General features: G+C 36.2%; 2 protein-coding genes across 5 annotated transcripts; one reads left to right on the forward strand and one right to left on the reverse strand.

Annotated features, from left to right (window-relative positions):
* Nucleotides 1–401: 401 nt before the first annotated feature.
* On the forward strand, nt 402–11,888 carry LOC100244156 (prefoldin subunit 2). 4 transcript variants are annotated; one of them, XM_010651601.3, is made up of 3 exons: nt 402–662; nt 4,262–4,386; nt 11,243–11,888. In XM_010651601.3, the coding sequence occupies exon 3, from the start codon at nt 11,247–11,249 to the stop codon at nt 11,691–11,693; it is 447 nt and encodes a 148-aa protein (XP_010649903.1). In that variant the 5' UTR covers nt 402–662; nt 4,262–4,386; nt 11,243–11,246; the 3' UTR covers nt 11,694–11,888. The 4 variants fall into 4 exon arrangements, with proteins under 4 accessions (XP_010649903.1, XP_010649902.1, XP_059592842.1 ...); XM_059736859.1 differs by lacking the exon at nt 4,262–4,386 and adding an exon at nt 1,046–1,107 and having other exon boundaries at nt 445–662; XM_059736858.1 differs by having other exon boundaries at nt 521–662; nt 4,262–4,380.
* Nucleotides 11,889–12,079: 191 nt separating this feature from the next.
* Nucleotides 12,080–12,837, reverse strand: LOC104879253 (preprotein translocase subunit SECE1). The gene has a single exon (XM_010651603.3). It carries the CDS (start codon nt 12,835–12,837, stop codon nt 12,331–12,333), a length of 507 nt encoding a protein of 168 aa, XP_010649905.1. The 3' UTR covers nt 12,080–12,330.
* Nucleotides 12,838–14,006: the final 1,169 nt, after the last annotated feature.

Consider the following 14,006-nt stretch of genomic DNA (forward strand, 5'->3'; position numbering starts at 1 on the left):
TTTGGGGAATGCTATTATAGAGTGACTTAGGTGGTGGTATTAATTTCTTTTAACTTAATTTAACTCAACACTAAATGTTCTAAATAGTTTTTACTAATATTAAGTATTAAATTGTTTGTTTTTTTAAATATTTTATTTTTATTAAGTATTAAGTTCTTTATTTTTTATATGTTAAAAATTAATACTTAATATATTAAAAATAATAATTTTTAAATTAATTCTTATTTGACCAAAAAATAATTTAACATATTTTAAAAATTATTGAAGTTGAAGTCGTCAAAGAATAAAAGAAGGTGGTAGACCAAGAAGGTGAAGTGATAGAAGAGAATAGTTATAAGGATACGAAGATAACAATGGTTGGGGGTCTAGAGTTTTTGACAGGAATTATAATTCTAGACAATTGCACTAATGATGCTTATTTTGCTCATTGTAGAACCAACATGAAAATAAAAAATGAAAAATGTATAGGACCCAAGGTACTGTTCAAAAGTTGGGTCGGCCCAGGCTCAGCCCATTTCACTTGACTGACTTCTAAACTCACGGTGGACACCGAGAGGCCCGAGGGTTTGCTTTAAGCACAGGAAGCTCTGATCTCCATCTGCACTGAAGGATCCGATCATTACATCTCTAAACGCTGCGATTCTAGCGTCTCCGTGTTCAAGGTACCTTTCCAATCTATGCTTTGTAACTTCGGGATGCTATTGCTGGAAGTTTTGAAATCTAGGGTTTCTCTTTGAACAGCTGTAGAACTATTGCTAGTTTGGATTACAATGCAGACTGAAATTTTTGATAGATTGACCGGCTTTGCTATTTGGGAATGTTTTCTTGTATGAAAATAGATTTAGTTTAGATGTAGAGAAAATATGAGAAAAGTAATTAAAATTTTGAATTGTAAAACTTTCACCTGCCCAGTTGACTTAAAACTCAAGCTGTGTTTTTTTCTTATGAGAAAAGTAATTAAAATTTGGTAATCATGATCAGATTACCAAATAGCATCTTATGTTTTTTTCTTTTTTTTTTTTTAAAAAAATAAAAAATTGGACAGGTTTTGTATCCTGTGCGCGGGCTGGACTGGCAGGAAATATCGGGAAATTTCTCAAAAAATTGGTAAAAATACCGATAAATACCTCGGCGTTATTTTCAGAAAATTACCGAAATTTCCGTTGACCGATAATCAGTGACGAATATTGTGACGGAGCCGGCTGATAAGCGATATTTCACACAGAAATATCGCTGAAATTTTTCGACATTTCAATCCTTGGTTAACACTAGCTATTAGAGGGCACAACATGGGCATATGTGGTGGCACCTTGCACCTACATGGCTCAAAGTATGTCAGTGGTTGCATGCCTAAAACAAGGTGTTGTGTCTTGGAAAACGCATTTGTGGTAGCGGTTATGGCTTCCAAAGATGTGCATCAGTGGGAACTTGGTTGAGACAACCTTGAAGGATCAAAGTGGGCTAGGTGGCACAAGTTGTAGGAAGGGTGTGTGTGGTGGGCAGTGGGAGGTGCTGCAATTGGGGACAACATTGGCAGCACACATTGCATAACTTCTAGGCATGACGTGCAGGTGATGGTAGTGTGTGATGGCACATTCATGTGGGCTTGACACGATGAGTGTTGGGTGTTGTAGCTTTGATGGGTTCCCCAAGTTGCTGGAGGCCTAAAAGAATAATTTTCCAAGTGATGGGATACTTCATTAGATTTTTCATAATTAGAGAAAATTCATTATGCTTGTGGAAGCAATCCTTAATGTCTCCTCCTAATAAATTGAAAATAACTTAGAATCCTCTTTAGGGAGGGGGTGGTAGTCTCAATTGGGGGTAACCCAAGGGTGTGGGCTATCACACACCGTGGGCCCACCCAATGCACATAAAGACTTTCCACGGATAAGTGCAGGGCGCCATGAAGGCTTGCACACACTCGAGTGTGCAATAGCTTGGGCAATGCATAGGAGCACAAACATGAAGCCATAAGCAAAGCATGACATAGATCAGATGTTGGCTGTGTGGTTGAGGCAAGGTGGTTGATTAATTGGTTGCACAGGCGTGATGCTATATGCATGAGCCTTGGGCATGGTCAAGTTCATGAGACCCCACGACACATGATGACTTGGTAAGGCACACGTGGGCACATGTGGGTCATGCCTTTTTCTATCAAGGACTCCTTAATTAGTTGGTGTGGCTCTTTTGTTGGGAAGACAAGGAAAAAAGCATGGAATGCAACCTCATTGTGTTTTTTTTGGTCCTTATGGTGGAAGAGAAATATAAGAGCCTTTGAAGACACTGAACTAACAGACCAAGCTATTTTACGGTCCTTTTTGTACATGTTTTTGGGTTGGGTTAGGGTTAATGTTGGCTCTAGCTCGTGGTCTTTACTTAATTTCATTGATTGGTTGGGGTGTAAGTAAGTTAGTGGTTTTTTTGTGTTTTCCTTCTCTTTTTTAGCCTTTTAACCTTATATATATCATGTATACTTTTAGGTGTATTTTTTTGGCTTTCTTAATACAATTGCATTTACTTATAAAAAAAAAAAGGCACAAGGGTCGCCTAGGCCATCAAGCCAAGAAGGGCAAATGAAAGTCGCCTCTTAAAGATCCAGACAAGGCAGTTTCAAAGAGGCAACACTTACGCAATCGCCTTGGGATAAGGCGCAAGGCATAGAGGTGGTCGCCTTTGACCATGAGTTAAGATTAAATATACTTAGATTATAATTTCATCCAATCTAACATTGAATTAAACAAATTTTTACCCATAAAAAAAAACCCATTGGATTAAACAAAGCATAAGATGAAATGTTATATTATCAATCATAGAGATAATGAGATGAAGGGTTATCAATCTAGTCTTGATGGAAGTGATGATAATTTTAATTTCAATGATGACTATGATGATGATACCTAAAGAATTTTTAGGATGTTTATTCTCTTATTTTGTTTTTTATTACGATTTTTAGATGTCTAAAAACTTAGAATATCCATTTAGACATGATGAATATCTCTAAACAATATGATATTTCTTATGATGTGGGGTATAATATTTAACACTTTGAATAATTATTACTATTTTGTTAATTTTATAAGATATTATGAGGGATGAAAAATAAATAGTATTGATTGTTAAAGACAGTGCTTATATTGATTACGTATTGAATAGGTAAATATATGTATATTTTTTATTGTCTTATTATAATCAGGCTATTGTCTTGTTTTTCGTCTTTCGCCTTATGCTAAAAGGAGTCTTATTGCCTTGACATTGCCTTTTGCTTTTGACAACACTAGTAGCACCTTAGGATATGTAGAGGACCTTGAGAAACTGCTAAGACAGGTGGCAGATCATAGGCTAGGTCTCTAAAATGGGGTAGTTACTTTTAGTAACTAATGGACTTTGATTATCTATAAATACCCTGTGAAAAAGGCAAAGTCTCTGCATAGGTTTAGTGTTATTTGTAAGCCTTGGTTTCTCGTATTATGTGAGGGAATAATACAAGTTAGTAAAGTGATTTCCTGTATGTTCTCTTATGTTCTTTTGGTGTAGCTTGTGTTGCCATATGTGGGTTGGCTAAGATGAGTCTTAGTGCCCTCACAAGGAAAAAATTTGGTGGCAGTAAATTCTTGTGACACTTACCAAAGTGAATGGGTCATTTAAATATCTAAACAACATTACCTTACTAAAACGAGTAGCATGACATCAAAATATATTCAAAATATAAAATATATAATATATATAAATGTATGAATTCTACAAAAATAGGTGGTGAAATTCTTAATATGAACTATTCTTGATAATTTAACATAATTAATTAAAATAAATATTTTATGAAATTAATTATTTAATATTTTTTTTTGATAAGCAAGCGAATATATTAAAGAAGGCTTAGAAGCCACAAAGCATTTATAATTATTTAATATTATGGTGTATTAAGAACTAAACATTTATAATTTCGAAAAAATGAGTCATTAAATAAGTGTACTAGAATAATATAATGTAAAATTGATTAACTTGGGCAGAGACCTGCATTTTATAAGCCGAGCCTTTGAGAGTCAAGGTCTTGAAGCTCTCATCTCGGTAGGGTGAGCCCTAGGGAGAAACCTTTTTCATTGCGACATCAACTTGAAGGCGTTGAGTTGAATGCTCAATCTATTATTCGATTTAGGGTTTGCAAGTGAAAACCATTTATGTACTTCATCTTTCTTATATGTTCTATGAATCTACTTCACCATAGAATTTACTGAGGTTTTTGCTTGGGTTTCTTGAGTAGTGACTTAGAGAGGTTTTGGAGGGGAGGAGTAGGAACCACCATTGCTGACGTATCATCGCTGTGTCCTTCCAGTGTCACATCTCCTGGTCCTCTTGGTTGTTGGCACTTGGAACTCCAAGGTCCTAGTAAGCAATTTTGAACCCTGTTTATTCGAATAATTAGTGGCTTATGCTTGTACATATTTTTTATGGGGATGATTTCCTATTAAGTAACTAGACCCTTGCGATTGCCAATGAGGAGAAGACATTTTTCAAGTCTTTGAAGAGGTTTCATTTCTAATCACCAGAGCTTTTGTTTTAGAGGATCAACTTTTTGTTCCCATAGAGATTCTTTCTTTTACTCATGAATAACCGCTCTTCTCCTAGTGTACAGTCCATTGGCGGTTCATTGCACACTAATATTTTTTTTTATCTCTTGCCTTCCCTGCAACCCCAATGATGCAACAAAAGTTCAGGACTCTTCTGCTTCATCAAAAATCAAGAAATCATGAGAATTTTCCTTAGATATAAATCTTAATTCATAATAGAACAACCACTAACAGATGCATAGCTTTTAGGCATTTTGTTTCAAGATCTCGTTGTGGAGGGTAGATGATCCAATTTGATGGTAATTCTATCTAATCCTCAACATCCACTGTTGCTCCATCGAAATAGAGAAAGGGATATGACAAAGTGAAATTCTCCTTTTTCATTTCCCTTTATGGAAAAAATTGAATTTGTCGTTTAAGGAAAAGTACAGGCAAAAGAACAAAGAATTGGTAGAACTCAACCAGCCCATGAATCATTCAACATTCTTAAAAAATTGCCCCTTCTTTCTGTATTTGTTATACTCCTTACCTCAAGCATGGATTGAAATTTTGGTTTTTATTGGCGATATTTCGTAGATATATCGGATATCGGACGACCCCGAAACGATTTTGAGCACCGATTATCGAATAGGAGGAATTTTGGGAAAATGTCAGAAATGTCGGCGATATATCGGTTTGGAATCGATAAATCAGCGATTAAATTGGCTGGGGAGCGACGCGCGGAGCAGCAGGAGAGAATGAAAAAAAATGTCGAAAAATCGCCAATTTTTTCAAAAAATCGGTGATATGTCCATGATTTTTTGCAATAAATCAGCGATTTTTTAAGGTTTTTTTTTGAAAAATTTGAAAATTCCCATATTTGAATTTTTAACGATCTGATGGTCCAGATTTCACCCGTGTTTTTATATTATCATTTGATTTTCTATTATCCTTTTATTTTTAACACTTCACTCTTAATTTTTTTTTATATTTATCCTTTCAATTTTATTTAATTTTATATGTTTTTGCTTTTAAAAATATAATTTTACCCAAAAATTGCTATAATATAAAAAATTAAGAAAGTTCTAATATTTTATAAATTAAGATTTTGATAAGATAAATTATTAATAATTTTATTATTTAAATAAATTAATATTAATAGAAAAAGTTGTTACCACATATTTTTAATAAAATTTTAAAAATTAAATCTCAAATAAAATATTTTATATAAATTAATTTAATTTTTCATTTAAAATGTAATAAAACATGTTTTAATAAAAGTGTTTAAAAAATTTTAAAATAAATATTGTCTTCAACAAGATGGGCTCCCTTCATCTATCAATATGATAGAACCACATCGATCTTCATTTTGGTACTAAGGACTATTGCAATGTTATATGTATTATATTTATGTATAAATTGGTTTTATTTACTAAAATCAAATATTTTTTAACTCAATTCTAACTTTATACACTTCCAAAATTCATATTTATTATTCTTAAAATCCAAGTATCGAATCTATTGATATATTTTTACCTACCAATGTTTTTCTTCTTGATCATTTGTATGTCAATTACACTTACAAAATAACTTAAAAATATGTATTCTTGCTTATTTGATCATTTTTTGGAGTTTTTCCAAGCATTCCTATGAATTTTGAATAATTTTCGTTCTATTGATATTTGTGAAAAAATATCCACTGATATTTCTCCGATATTTTCGATATATCCGTAAAATCGAAGTATCGACATATTCATGATTACTGATATTTTCATCCTTGACCTCAAGAACAAATCTTCTTTTTGAAGAAAATAAGTTCCTTGAAATGTTTAATCATTGAGATTTGTGCTTGGTCTTTCCTCTACTATGTATGGTGTAATGGCATCTAGTGTTAAGAAAAAGGAAATTTGAGGGCTTTTGGCTACTCGTCATCAAACACAAAGTAGGGTAGGAATGCAAACTACATAATAGGAGAGCTCACTTAATACATAGGAAGCTCAAGAACTAGTGGTTGCAAATTCTCCTAATAGAAAAAGACTTAGAGGAGAAGACCCAAAATGAGAGAAATTCTTGGCTTGGGGTTAATGACAGGTTTTTTTTTTTTTTGATAAGTAAACACACAGATATATATATATATATATGAAGAGAGAAAAGGCGCCTTTAGGTTGGCCCAAAGCATATAGGGGTATACAAGAGGTGCTAAAAAGCAAGAACAAAATAAAGAGGGGATACAAAAAATCACCAACCCTCATCTAGAACCCAACCAATAAAAAAAGTTGATTAAAGAAAGAGGTCCTTCATCTCTAATCGACTTAGTCCAAGACAAAAAATTACATACAACAGAATTTTTCATCCTATGAATCAAAAACTCCTCATTTTCAAAAGCAATTCAATTTCTTTTCTTCCAAACCGCCTAAAAAAAGGCATAAGGGGGCTGCCATCCACACCTTACTATGCTTTTTGCCCATATTGATGCCATGCCAACCAAAAAGGGTTATCTTTAACCGAATAAGGAAGGACCCACATCACTCCAAAAAAAGCAAATATTAACTCCCATAAAACTCTTGCCTTGGTGCAATGAATTAGGATATGATCAATTGACTCTTCTTCCACACGATAAAGGAAGCATCTATTAGCTAATGTCTAGCCCCTCTATTTAAGTTGATCCAAAGTTAACACCTTACCCCAAGAGGCTTCCCAATAAAAAAAGCCCACTTTAGTATGAACACAAGGGCTCCATATGATGCTCTTTGGAAACTGAACATCACTTCTTGAATCTAGAGCACTATAAAGAAATTTGAGAGAAAAAATCCCGTCCTTAGTCTCTTTCCACAACACCTTATCTTCCAAATTAGAATTAAGCCTCCTTCCTTGTATTGTCACAAATAACCTCTCCACCTCCTCCACCTCCCAATCATTGAAGGGCCTAGAGAACCTAGGACTCCACCCTTTTCCTCGCCCGTTGAGTCCCACAACTCCACTAACCAAGCCTTTTTAAAAGCTACTAAGGCATACAAAGGGGGGAAAGAATCACAAAGAGCATTGTTCCCGCACCATTTGTCTTTCCAAAATCTCACTCTTCTACCATCCCCCACAGAAAATACAACTTTGTTTATAATAGAGACCCTTCTTTCTTGATTTCCTTCCAAAATCCCACACGGAACCCCTCCCTTACTTCCCTAGGACTCCATCCCCCTTCTTTCTCCCCAAACTGCCTATTAATAACATGCTTCCAAAGAGTCTCTCTTTCATTCGTAAAGCGCCAGTTCCACTTACATAAAAGGGTCTTATTGAGAGTAGAAAGACGTCTAACTCCCAAACCACCCTTCCTTTTGTCCGAACAGACGGTATCCCACTTTACACGATGAGACTTCTTTTCCAAAGCTCCCCCTCCCCACAAAAAATCCCTTTGAATTTGCTCTAATCTTAATCTAACCACTCTTGAAATATGCAATAAAGACATCAAGTAGATGGGCATAATAGACAAAGTACTACGAATCAGAGTGATTCTCCCTCTTTTAGGAGATAAATTGCCTCATTCACATGGCAAGCCTTTTCTGAAATCTCTCCTCCACCCCATCCCAAACAGCCACGGACTTGTGCTGCTCACCTAAGGGAAACCCCAAGTAAGTAGTTGGGAGCCTTCCCACTTTACAACTAAACTCGAGGGCAAAAGCCTCCAGATTCTCTACTCTCCCTACCGGAAAAATTTCACTCTTATCCAAATTAATTCTCAGGAAGGCAAGCTTGATGAAGAATAAAAAGGTATACTCTTTCAAGAGTTCTTCAAGAGATTGTGGTAGAATTTCTTCTCATTCGAGATATTTTGTGCAATAAATGAACCCACTACTGAATCTAATGAGTTAAAGTATAGACTTGATCAATCATTGTTTGTTCCAAAATAGAAAATGGATTTGAAACAATTGAAAAGAGCAACTCATTCAAGGAAATGGACCATTGACGAGACCTGGCTGGGAAGGACAGGTGCTAATAAAAAAGCCAATTATCACAGGTTTTTAGAGTCCTGATCCATCTGACCTTGCAAACTCATGATATTTAGCAAATAAAACAGGCAATTATGGAGAAATCCTTTTTTTTTTTGTTCATCTTCCCACCCCTTTGTATAGCTCTATTTATAATGAAGCATCATGTTTTGATCTACCATGCCCTTTTTATCGTGGGAAAGAACAGGAGTCTGGGATAGTTGGTGCAAAGAAAAGTTAATGCAGGGTATTTGATCTAATGAAGGACGCTAGTGATACTAATGCTTCATGTGTATTCTATTTGGGTAGAGAGGAGTTAAAAGGAGTCCAAATTTTTGTATATTATGAAATAGCCTAACCAAGTTAGAACTTCATGTTTGATTTGCTGGGTATTAGTTAAGATCCTCCTAGATGCATCCCTTCTTTGATTGCCTTAATTCTTCCTGGCTTTTGGGGGATATAGAGGAAGATGATTATAGTAATTTCATTAATAATGTCATTGCTCATTCTCAGAATCCTCCTACTGGCTTACTGAGAAAAAAAATTGGATGGTTATATTCCTGTCAAATAAAATAAAATAAAATAAAATGACGTTTACACTTTAGGAAATCCTGGGTAAATATTGAATTGTAGGTCTTATGTGAAAGCATGTGGTTTGCATCATGCTTACCTTCTTGGAGCTGCTAGATCATGGGAAGGCCATGATGGTGATTGTACCTGCACACTTAGGTGGATTAAGGGAGATAAAAGAGGACCCAGGCCCTATTCTATGCGGTTCAATGAGGCAGGTGATCTTAGAATATTTTGATTTATTCAATCTAATGGATTCCTAATCCAGCAACTTTGAGACCTATTTTTACTGCTAAGAGAGTAGTTTCTCTGATAATATCTTCCTTGTGCATTTCATGCCTCCTTGGAGGCCTTGTTGTTTCTCTTCAATGTGTCAATTGTGACTTTTGGTTGTTCTATCTTGCTTTCTTTGCTTATTGCAAGATAAATCCTCTTTCTTCCTTTGTGCTTTCCTTCTTCAAGAGAAGTTTACTTCATGATAAAAAAGGTTAGAAGTTGAGTATTTTATTGATTTTTGTTTTAAATCTTAACTCAATAGTTATTTTATAGAATTATATAGAGGTCATTAACCATGGTTTTATCTAATTTAAGATTCAAGATAATATTATACACAAGGAAAAATGGATATAAATATTTGGTGCATACTGTTCATTAATTTGAATTAGACAAAATATGGGTGTGTGTTAGACATCCAGAAAATACATTGCACTATTTGAAATCATTGACTGAGGCCTCCAATTTCTTTTACATGTCATGCCTATTTGGTATTGGAATTCCTAGCAATTAAATTATGTTGTTTCAAAAATTTGCACCACACTATCTATGTAAAGAAAACAACCTTAGATTGTTTGTAGGTGCAAACATGCTTTTTCTCATCATCCAATAGAAGTTGGGATTTATTGCTTTGTCCAATAGGGAATACTTGTGTTTCAAGCTTGCTGTGTTCCCTTTTGGCGCTGATTTCTTGCTTGATTTGTCCTTTTCTTTTCTTAAAAACACAACATTTAACATTCCATCCATACTTGGATGGCAGGAATTTTGTCCAGTTGAGGAGAGAGATCCACCATGAAATTTTGTCCTAGAAATAAGGAGTGCAGTTTCCAGAGGGAGGGACCTCTATAAATTTTGCTGGATGGAGATGTAGAGAGATGGAAAGGGAGGGAGGGAGCTCTATGATTTTTTCCTAGAATGAAGTGAATTGCTAGATGGATTTGGAGAGAACGGTTCAAGGAGCAAGGGAAGGAGGGAGGGGATTGATCAGATGGATTGACCTGAGAAGAGTTGACAATGATTGCCAAGAAAAAATCAAGTCAGGGTTGAGGAGAGTTTTCCATTTGTATACGTGTATTTTTTTTCATTGATACCAACTGACATGCACAGATTACCATATTTTTTTGGCTGGTTTGAATATCCATATTATCAGAGAATTGAATCTGGAAGGACTGAATTCTCTTTAACTTGATTGCACAAACCAGACCCTGGAATTGGGTGGATAAAAAAGAGGTACAGAATCTGACTCTCTGGTGTTTCCATCTAGGCATACCTAAGAGTGTGGATGATTAGGTATTTGATGACCAGGCCAAGGTTTGGTTTTACCAATTCGTTAATATGGCATCCATGCTCTGAGTGATTTCTGCATCCTTAGTAATCTAGGTTGGAATGAGGAAGAGATGGTAGGAGAGGGGCAACTCGAGGAAGAAAGAAAGAGAAATGGCCTGTTCAGTTAATGCAATCTGTAGAACAGGAATTGCGTTTGTAATGTCATACATTAACACATTTCTTGTGTAATGTAACTAATCCAAGATTGCATAGTGCCATACCCCTTAATTGAGTAACCAAACAAGTGCTTGCCACCCTTTTTGTTAGGTGCTTTTAATTTTTGCGACTTGACCAAACTAAATTAAAAGAACTAGCATACTAAAAATGGAACTATGGACAGAAGCACTCACTTCCTATTTCCCAGACAGTAGAACTGTGGCTAGCACCCAACTTTATGGATACTGGAGCATTACAGTTTTATGGTCTTACACAAGAACTCAATGTTAGTTTGCTTTGTTTTTATTGAATGTTTGATATGAATGATTAATGAGGGGAGCAGATCTTTCTTTTTCTCTAATGTTGTCCCTTGTATCATTTCATCAGAGTCATGGCTGGCAAAGCAGGAGGTGATCTGAAGGAACCGGTGAATGAACAAGCAGTTGCTAACATATATGGTGCTATGAGGGCAGAACTAAACCAAATTTACTCAAAAATCACTGAACTAGAGATGGAAGTGAGTGAGCATTCTCTTGTCATTGGAGCTATTCAGCCACTGGATCCATCCAGACGGTGCTACCGGATGATTGGAGGTGTGCTGGTTGAGAGAACCATCAAGGAGGTCTTGCCAGCTGTTCAGCGCAACAAAGAGGGTCTGGAGGAAGTGATTTCTAGGCTTAACGAGGCCCTTGAGAAGAAAAAAAAGGAAATCGCAGAATTTGAGGCTAAATACAAAATTAGGATAAGAAAATCAGATGGTGAGGTGAAGGATGAGAATGAGAAGAAGGAAGGTTCTGCCCAGGGAGTCCTCGTCGGACCTGCAAGCACAAATGAATAGAGTGGGTTTGCACTTTTTTTCTCTCCATTTTGTCAAACTTGTTGGGTAAATTAGTTCAATGTCTTGTTATATGGTGTAGTAGGCTTTTATGAATTGGCATATAGGTTGATGATGAGTCACGACAATAGATTGAAATCTCCATGAATTTGGGATTATGTGTTATTTTGTTGGTGGAAAACATGTGGGATTTGCATATTTTGATTAGCCTGTTCAGTAGGATGATTTAGAACTTGAGGAGCCTGAGTTAATTTTGTACCGAAATAATTTGTTTTTTTTGTGCCCGTGAGGGATGAAACAAGAACAACCTATTTTGAAAGTTGTCAAAATGATGTTTTAGGTGTGTTGCACCCGTATATTATCGAAATTAAATTCTCATCCATGTAGAATTTACCTCAGAAGACTATGTATTATTGAGATCATGAATTGATAATAGTTTACAGAATGTGAAGCTTAGGAAGTTAAGGGAAAAACTTGGATTACTTCACTACCATCTTTGCATTTGGGCAGAATAGAAACCAAACATCAAGCAACCAGAAACAAAAACATGAGCAGAATAGCAGAATGTTAAATAGGAGGGTTGGTTTGAGATGAGAGTGGGGGCTCCAGGACTGATACTTGACCTATCACTATGAGCCCTTTATCCAAAAAAATCCTGAACACCCTTTCCAGCGAAAACTCTATCCGACAGTTCAGCCAAAACAGCATTTACGGTAAGCAACGCAACGCTGGATCCGGCTATGACGCCCAGCACCACCCACGTTGTCCCCAATACCTTTCCGAACGCCGGCCACTCTATCTCTCTTATCTCCTCCGCCACTCCGCTCCAGAAATCTGCCTCTTTCCCTGTCTCTTCTCTCTCCTTCATCGTCTTCTTGATTTCTGATCCCAGCTCCGACAGCTTAGCAGTGTTCGGTTCAGCGGGCGGACTCTCGACCGCTTCTGGTTCATCCGAGGGGCCATCTTGACGCCCCTGTTCTATGGCGTTGGTGGATATAGTTCGGCGATGGAAGACAGAGTGGCTAATTACTGCTGCCCTTGCTCTGATTTGTGCGGAAGTTTTTAGCTGAGATGTAATTTTTCCAAGTCTGGTTGAGGGCGACGATGATGACACTGGAAATTGCATCGAGGAGAGATGAAGCGCCATGGCTGTGCTCAGGTGGGTGAGAGGGGGAGAGAGGGAACGGAATGACAAACTTTGGGAATTGATTTGCCACGGGAATCGAAATTGTGGAATTCTCCTCTTGGGCTTATTGGGCCATCACTTCACCGAAAAAAAAAATCATATTGGGTCTATCTTAAACCACGAGGTGGCAATCGGCTTTCCAGGTTAGAACGCTGACCTGTTTACTCGAGTTTTGGGCCCATTGGGTTTGGTTTTCTTAGGACGAATTATAAGCTTGAAATAATTTGAGCTATTAACTGTACAATGTTATGAATAACGATCCCCAAAAATCAGATATGTTTCTGTTCTGGACCGCCTAAACCTATACAAGGGTGTTGAGGTTTCTTATGGACGTGGGATGTCCTCGTGCTCTTTATTTTATTACTGTATTTTTAATCACTTAGGGATGTCAACATGTCACTTTTAGCTGAACAGAAAAAGTTAAATATTTTAACTTTTTCTATTCAACTAAAAAAATAAAACACCACTTTAGTATTTCTATATTAAATCTTGTGAGGACTCATTAGACACTAAGTTCCATGGTCTGTATATTAATCACCATGCTTCCTACATAATTTCTATATTTCTACTTGAACCATCAATGGTTAAAAATCAATGTCAGACTATTCAATTTTTGGTAACTAGGACTGCTTTGAAAACAAAATAATCAAAGGATTTAATGTTCCTTCATAATGACTATAGTAAGGTATATCTTTGCTATGAAAAGGGATTACGTGGGGTCTTCCATTATACTCATTAAATTATTTCTGAATCTAGGGGGGGTTAAAGATGTTGAACTTAGTTGCAGGCTGAGCAAAGGGCACTAAAAGGGAGAGGCATGCACTGTGGCCTGACCATAGTCCATAGACATAGACATATGGATAGGAAAAACAAAGGCAATGGATGAGGACCACACTTATGGAATCTCTAAGCGTGAGATTAACATGGAATCCAATTCCCAAGAAAAGAGGCGCAAGAAAATGAGAAGCAGGTTAATAATATGGGAGCCCAACAGAAGCAAACAAAATTTTCATGTATCTGATAATGCAGTAATTCAAAAGCTGGAATTACTGTACAACTACTAACTCTGCTTGTAATCTAGTGGGTAGTCTACTCATTACTATTAGTTGCAATTGTAGAAATGACGAATG

The sequence above is a fragment of the Vitis vinifera genome, chromosome 5 (assembly GCF_030704535.1).
Source record: "Vitis vinifera cultivar Pinot Noir 40024 chromosome 5, ASM3070453v1".
Lineage (NCBI taxonomy): Eukaryota > Viridiplantae > Streptophyta > Magnoliopsida > Vitales > Vitaceae > Vitis > Vitis vinifera.

Excerpts from the sequence above, each read along its gene's own strand:
- LOC100244156 (XM_010651601.3), top strand. The coding sequence starts at position 11,247 with ATGGCTGGCAAAGCAGGAGGTGATCTGAAGGAACCGGTGAATGAACAA.
- LOC104879253 (XM_010651603.3), bottom strand. The coding sequence starts at position 12,837 with ATGGCGCTTCATCTCTCCTCGATGCAATTTCCAGTGTCATCATCGTCG.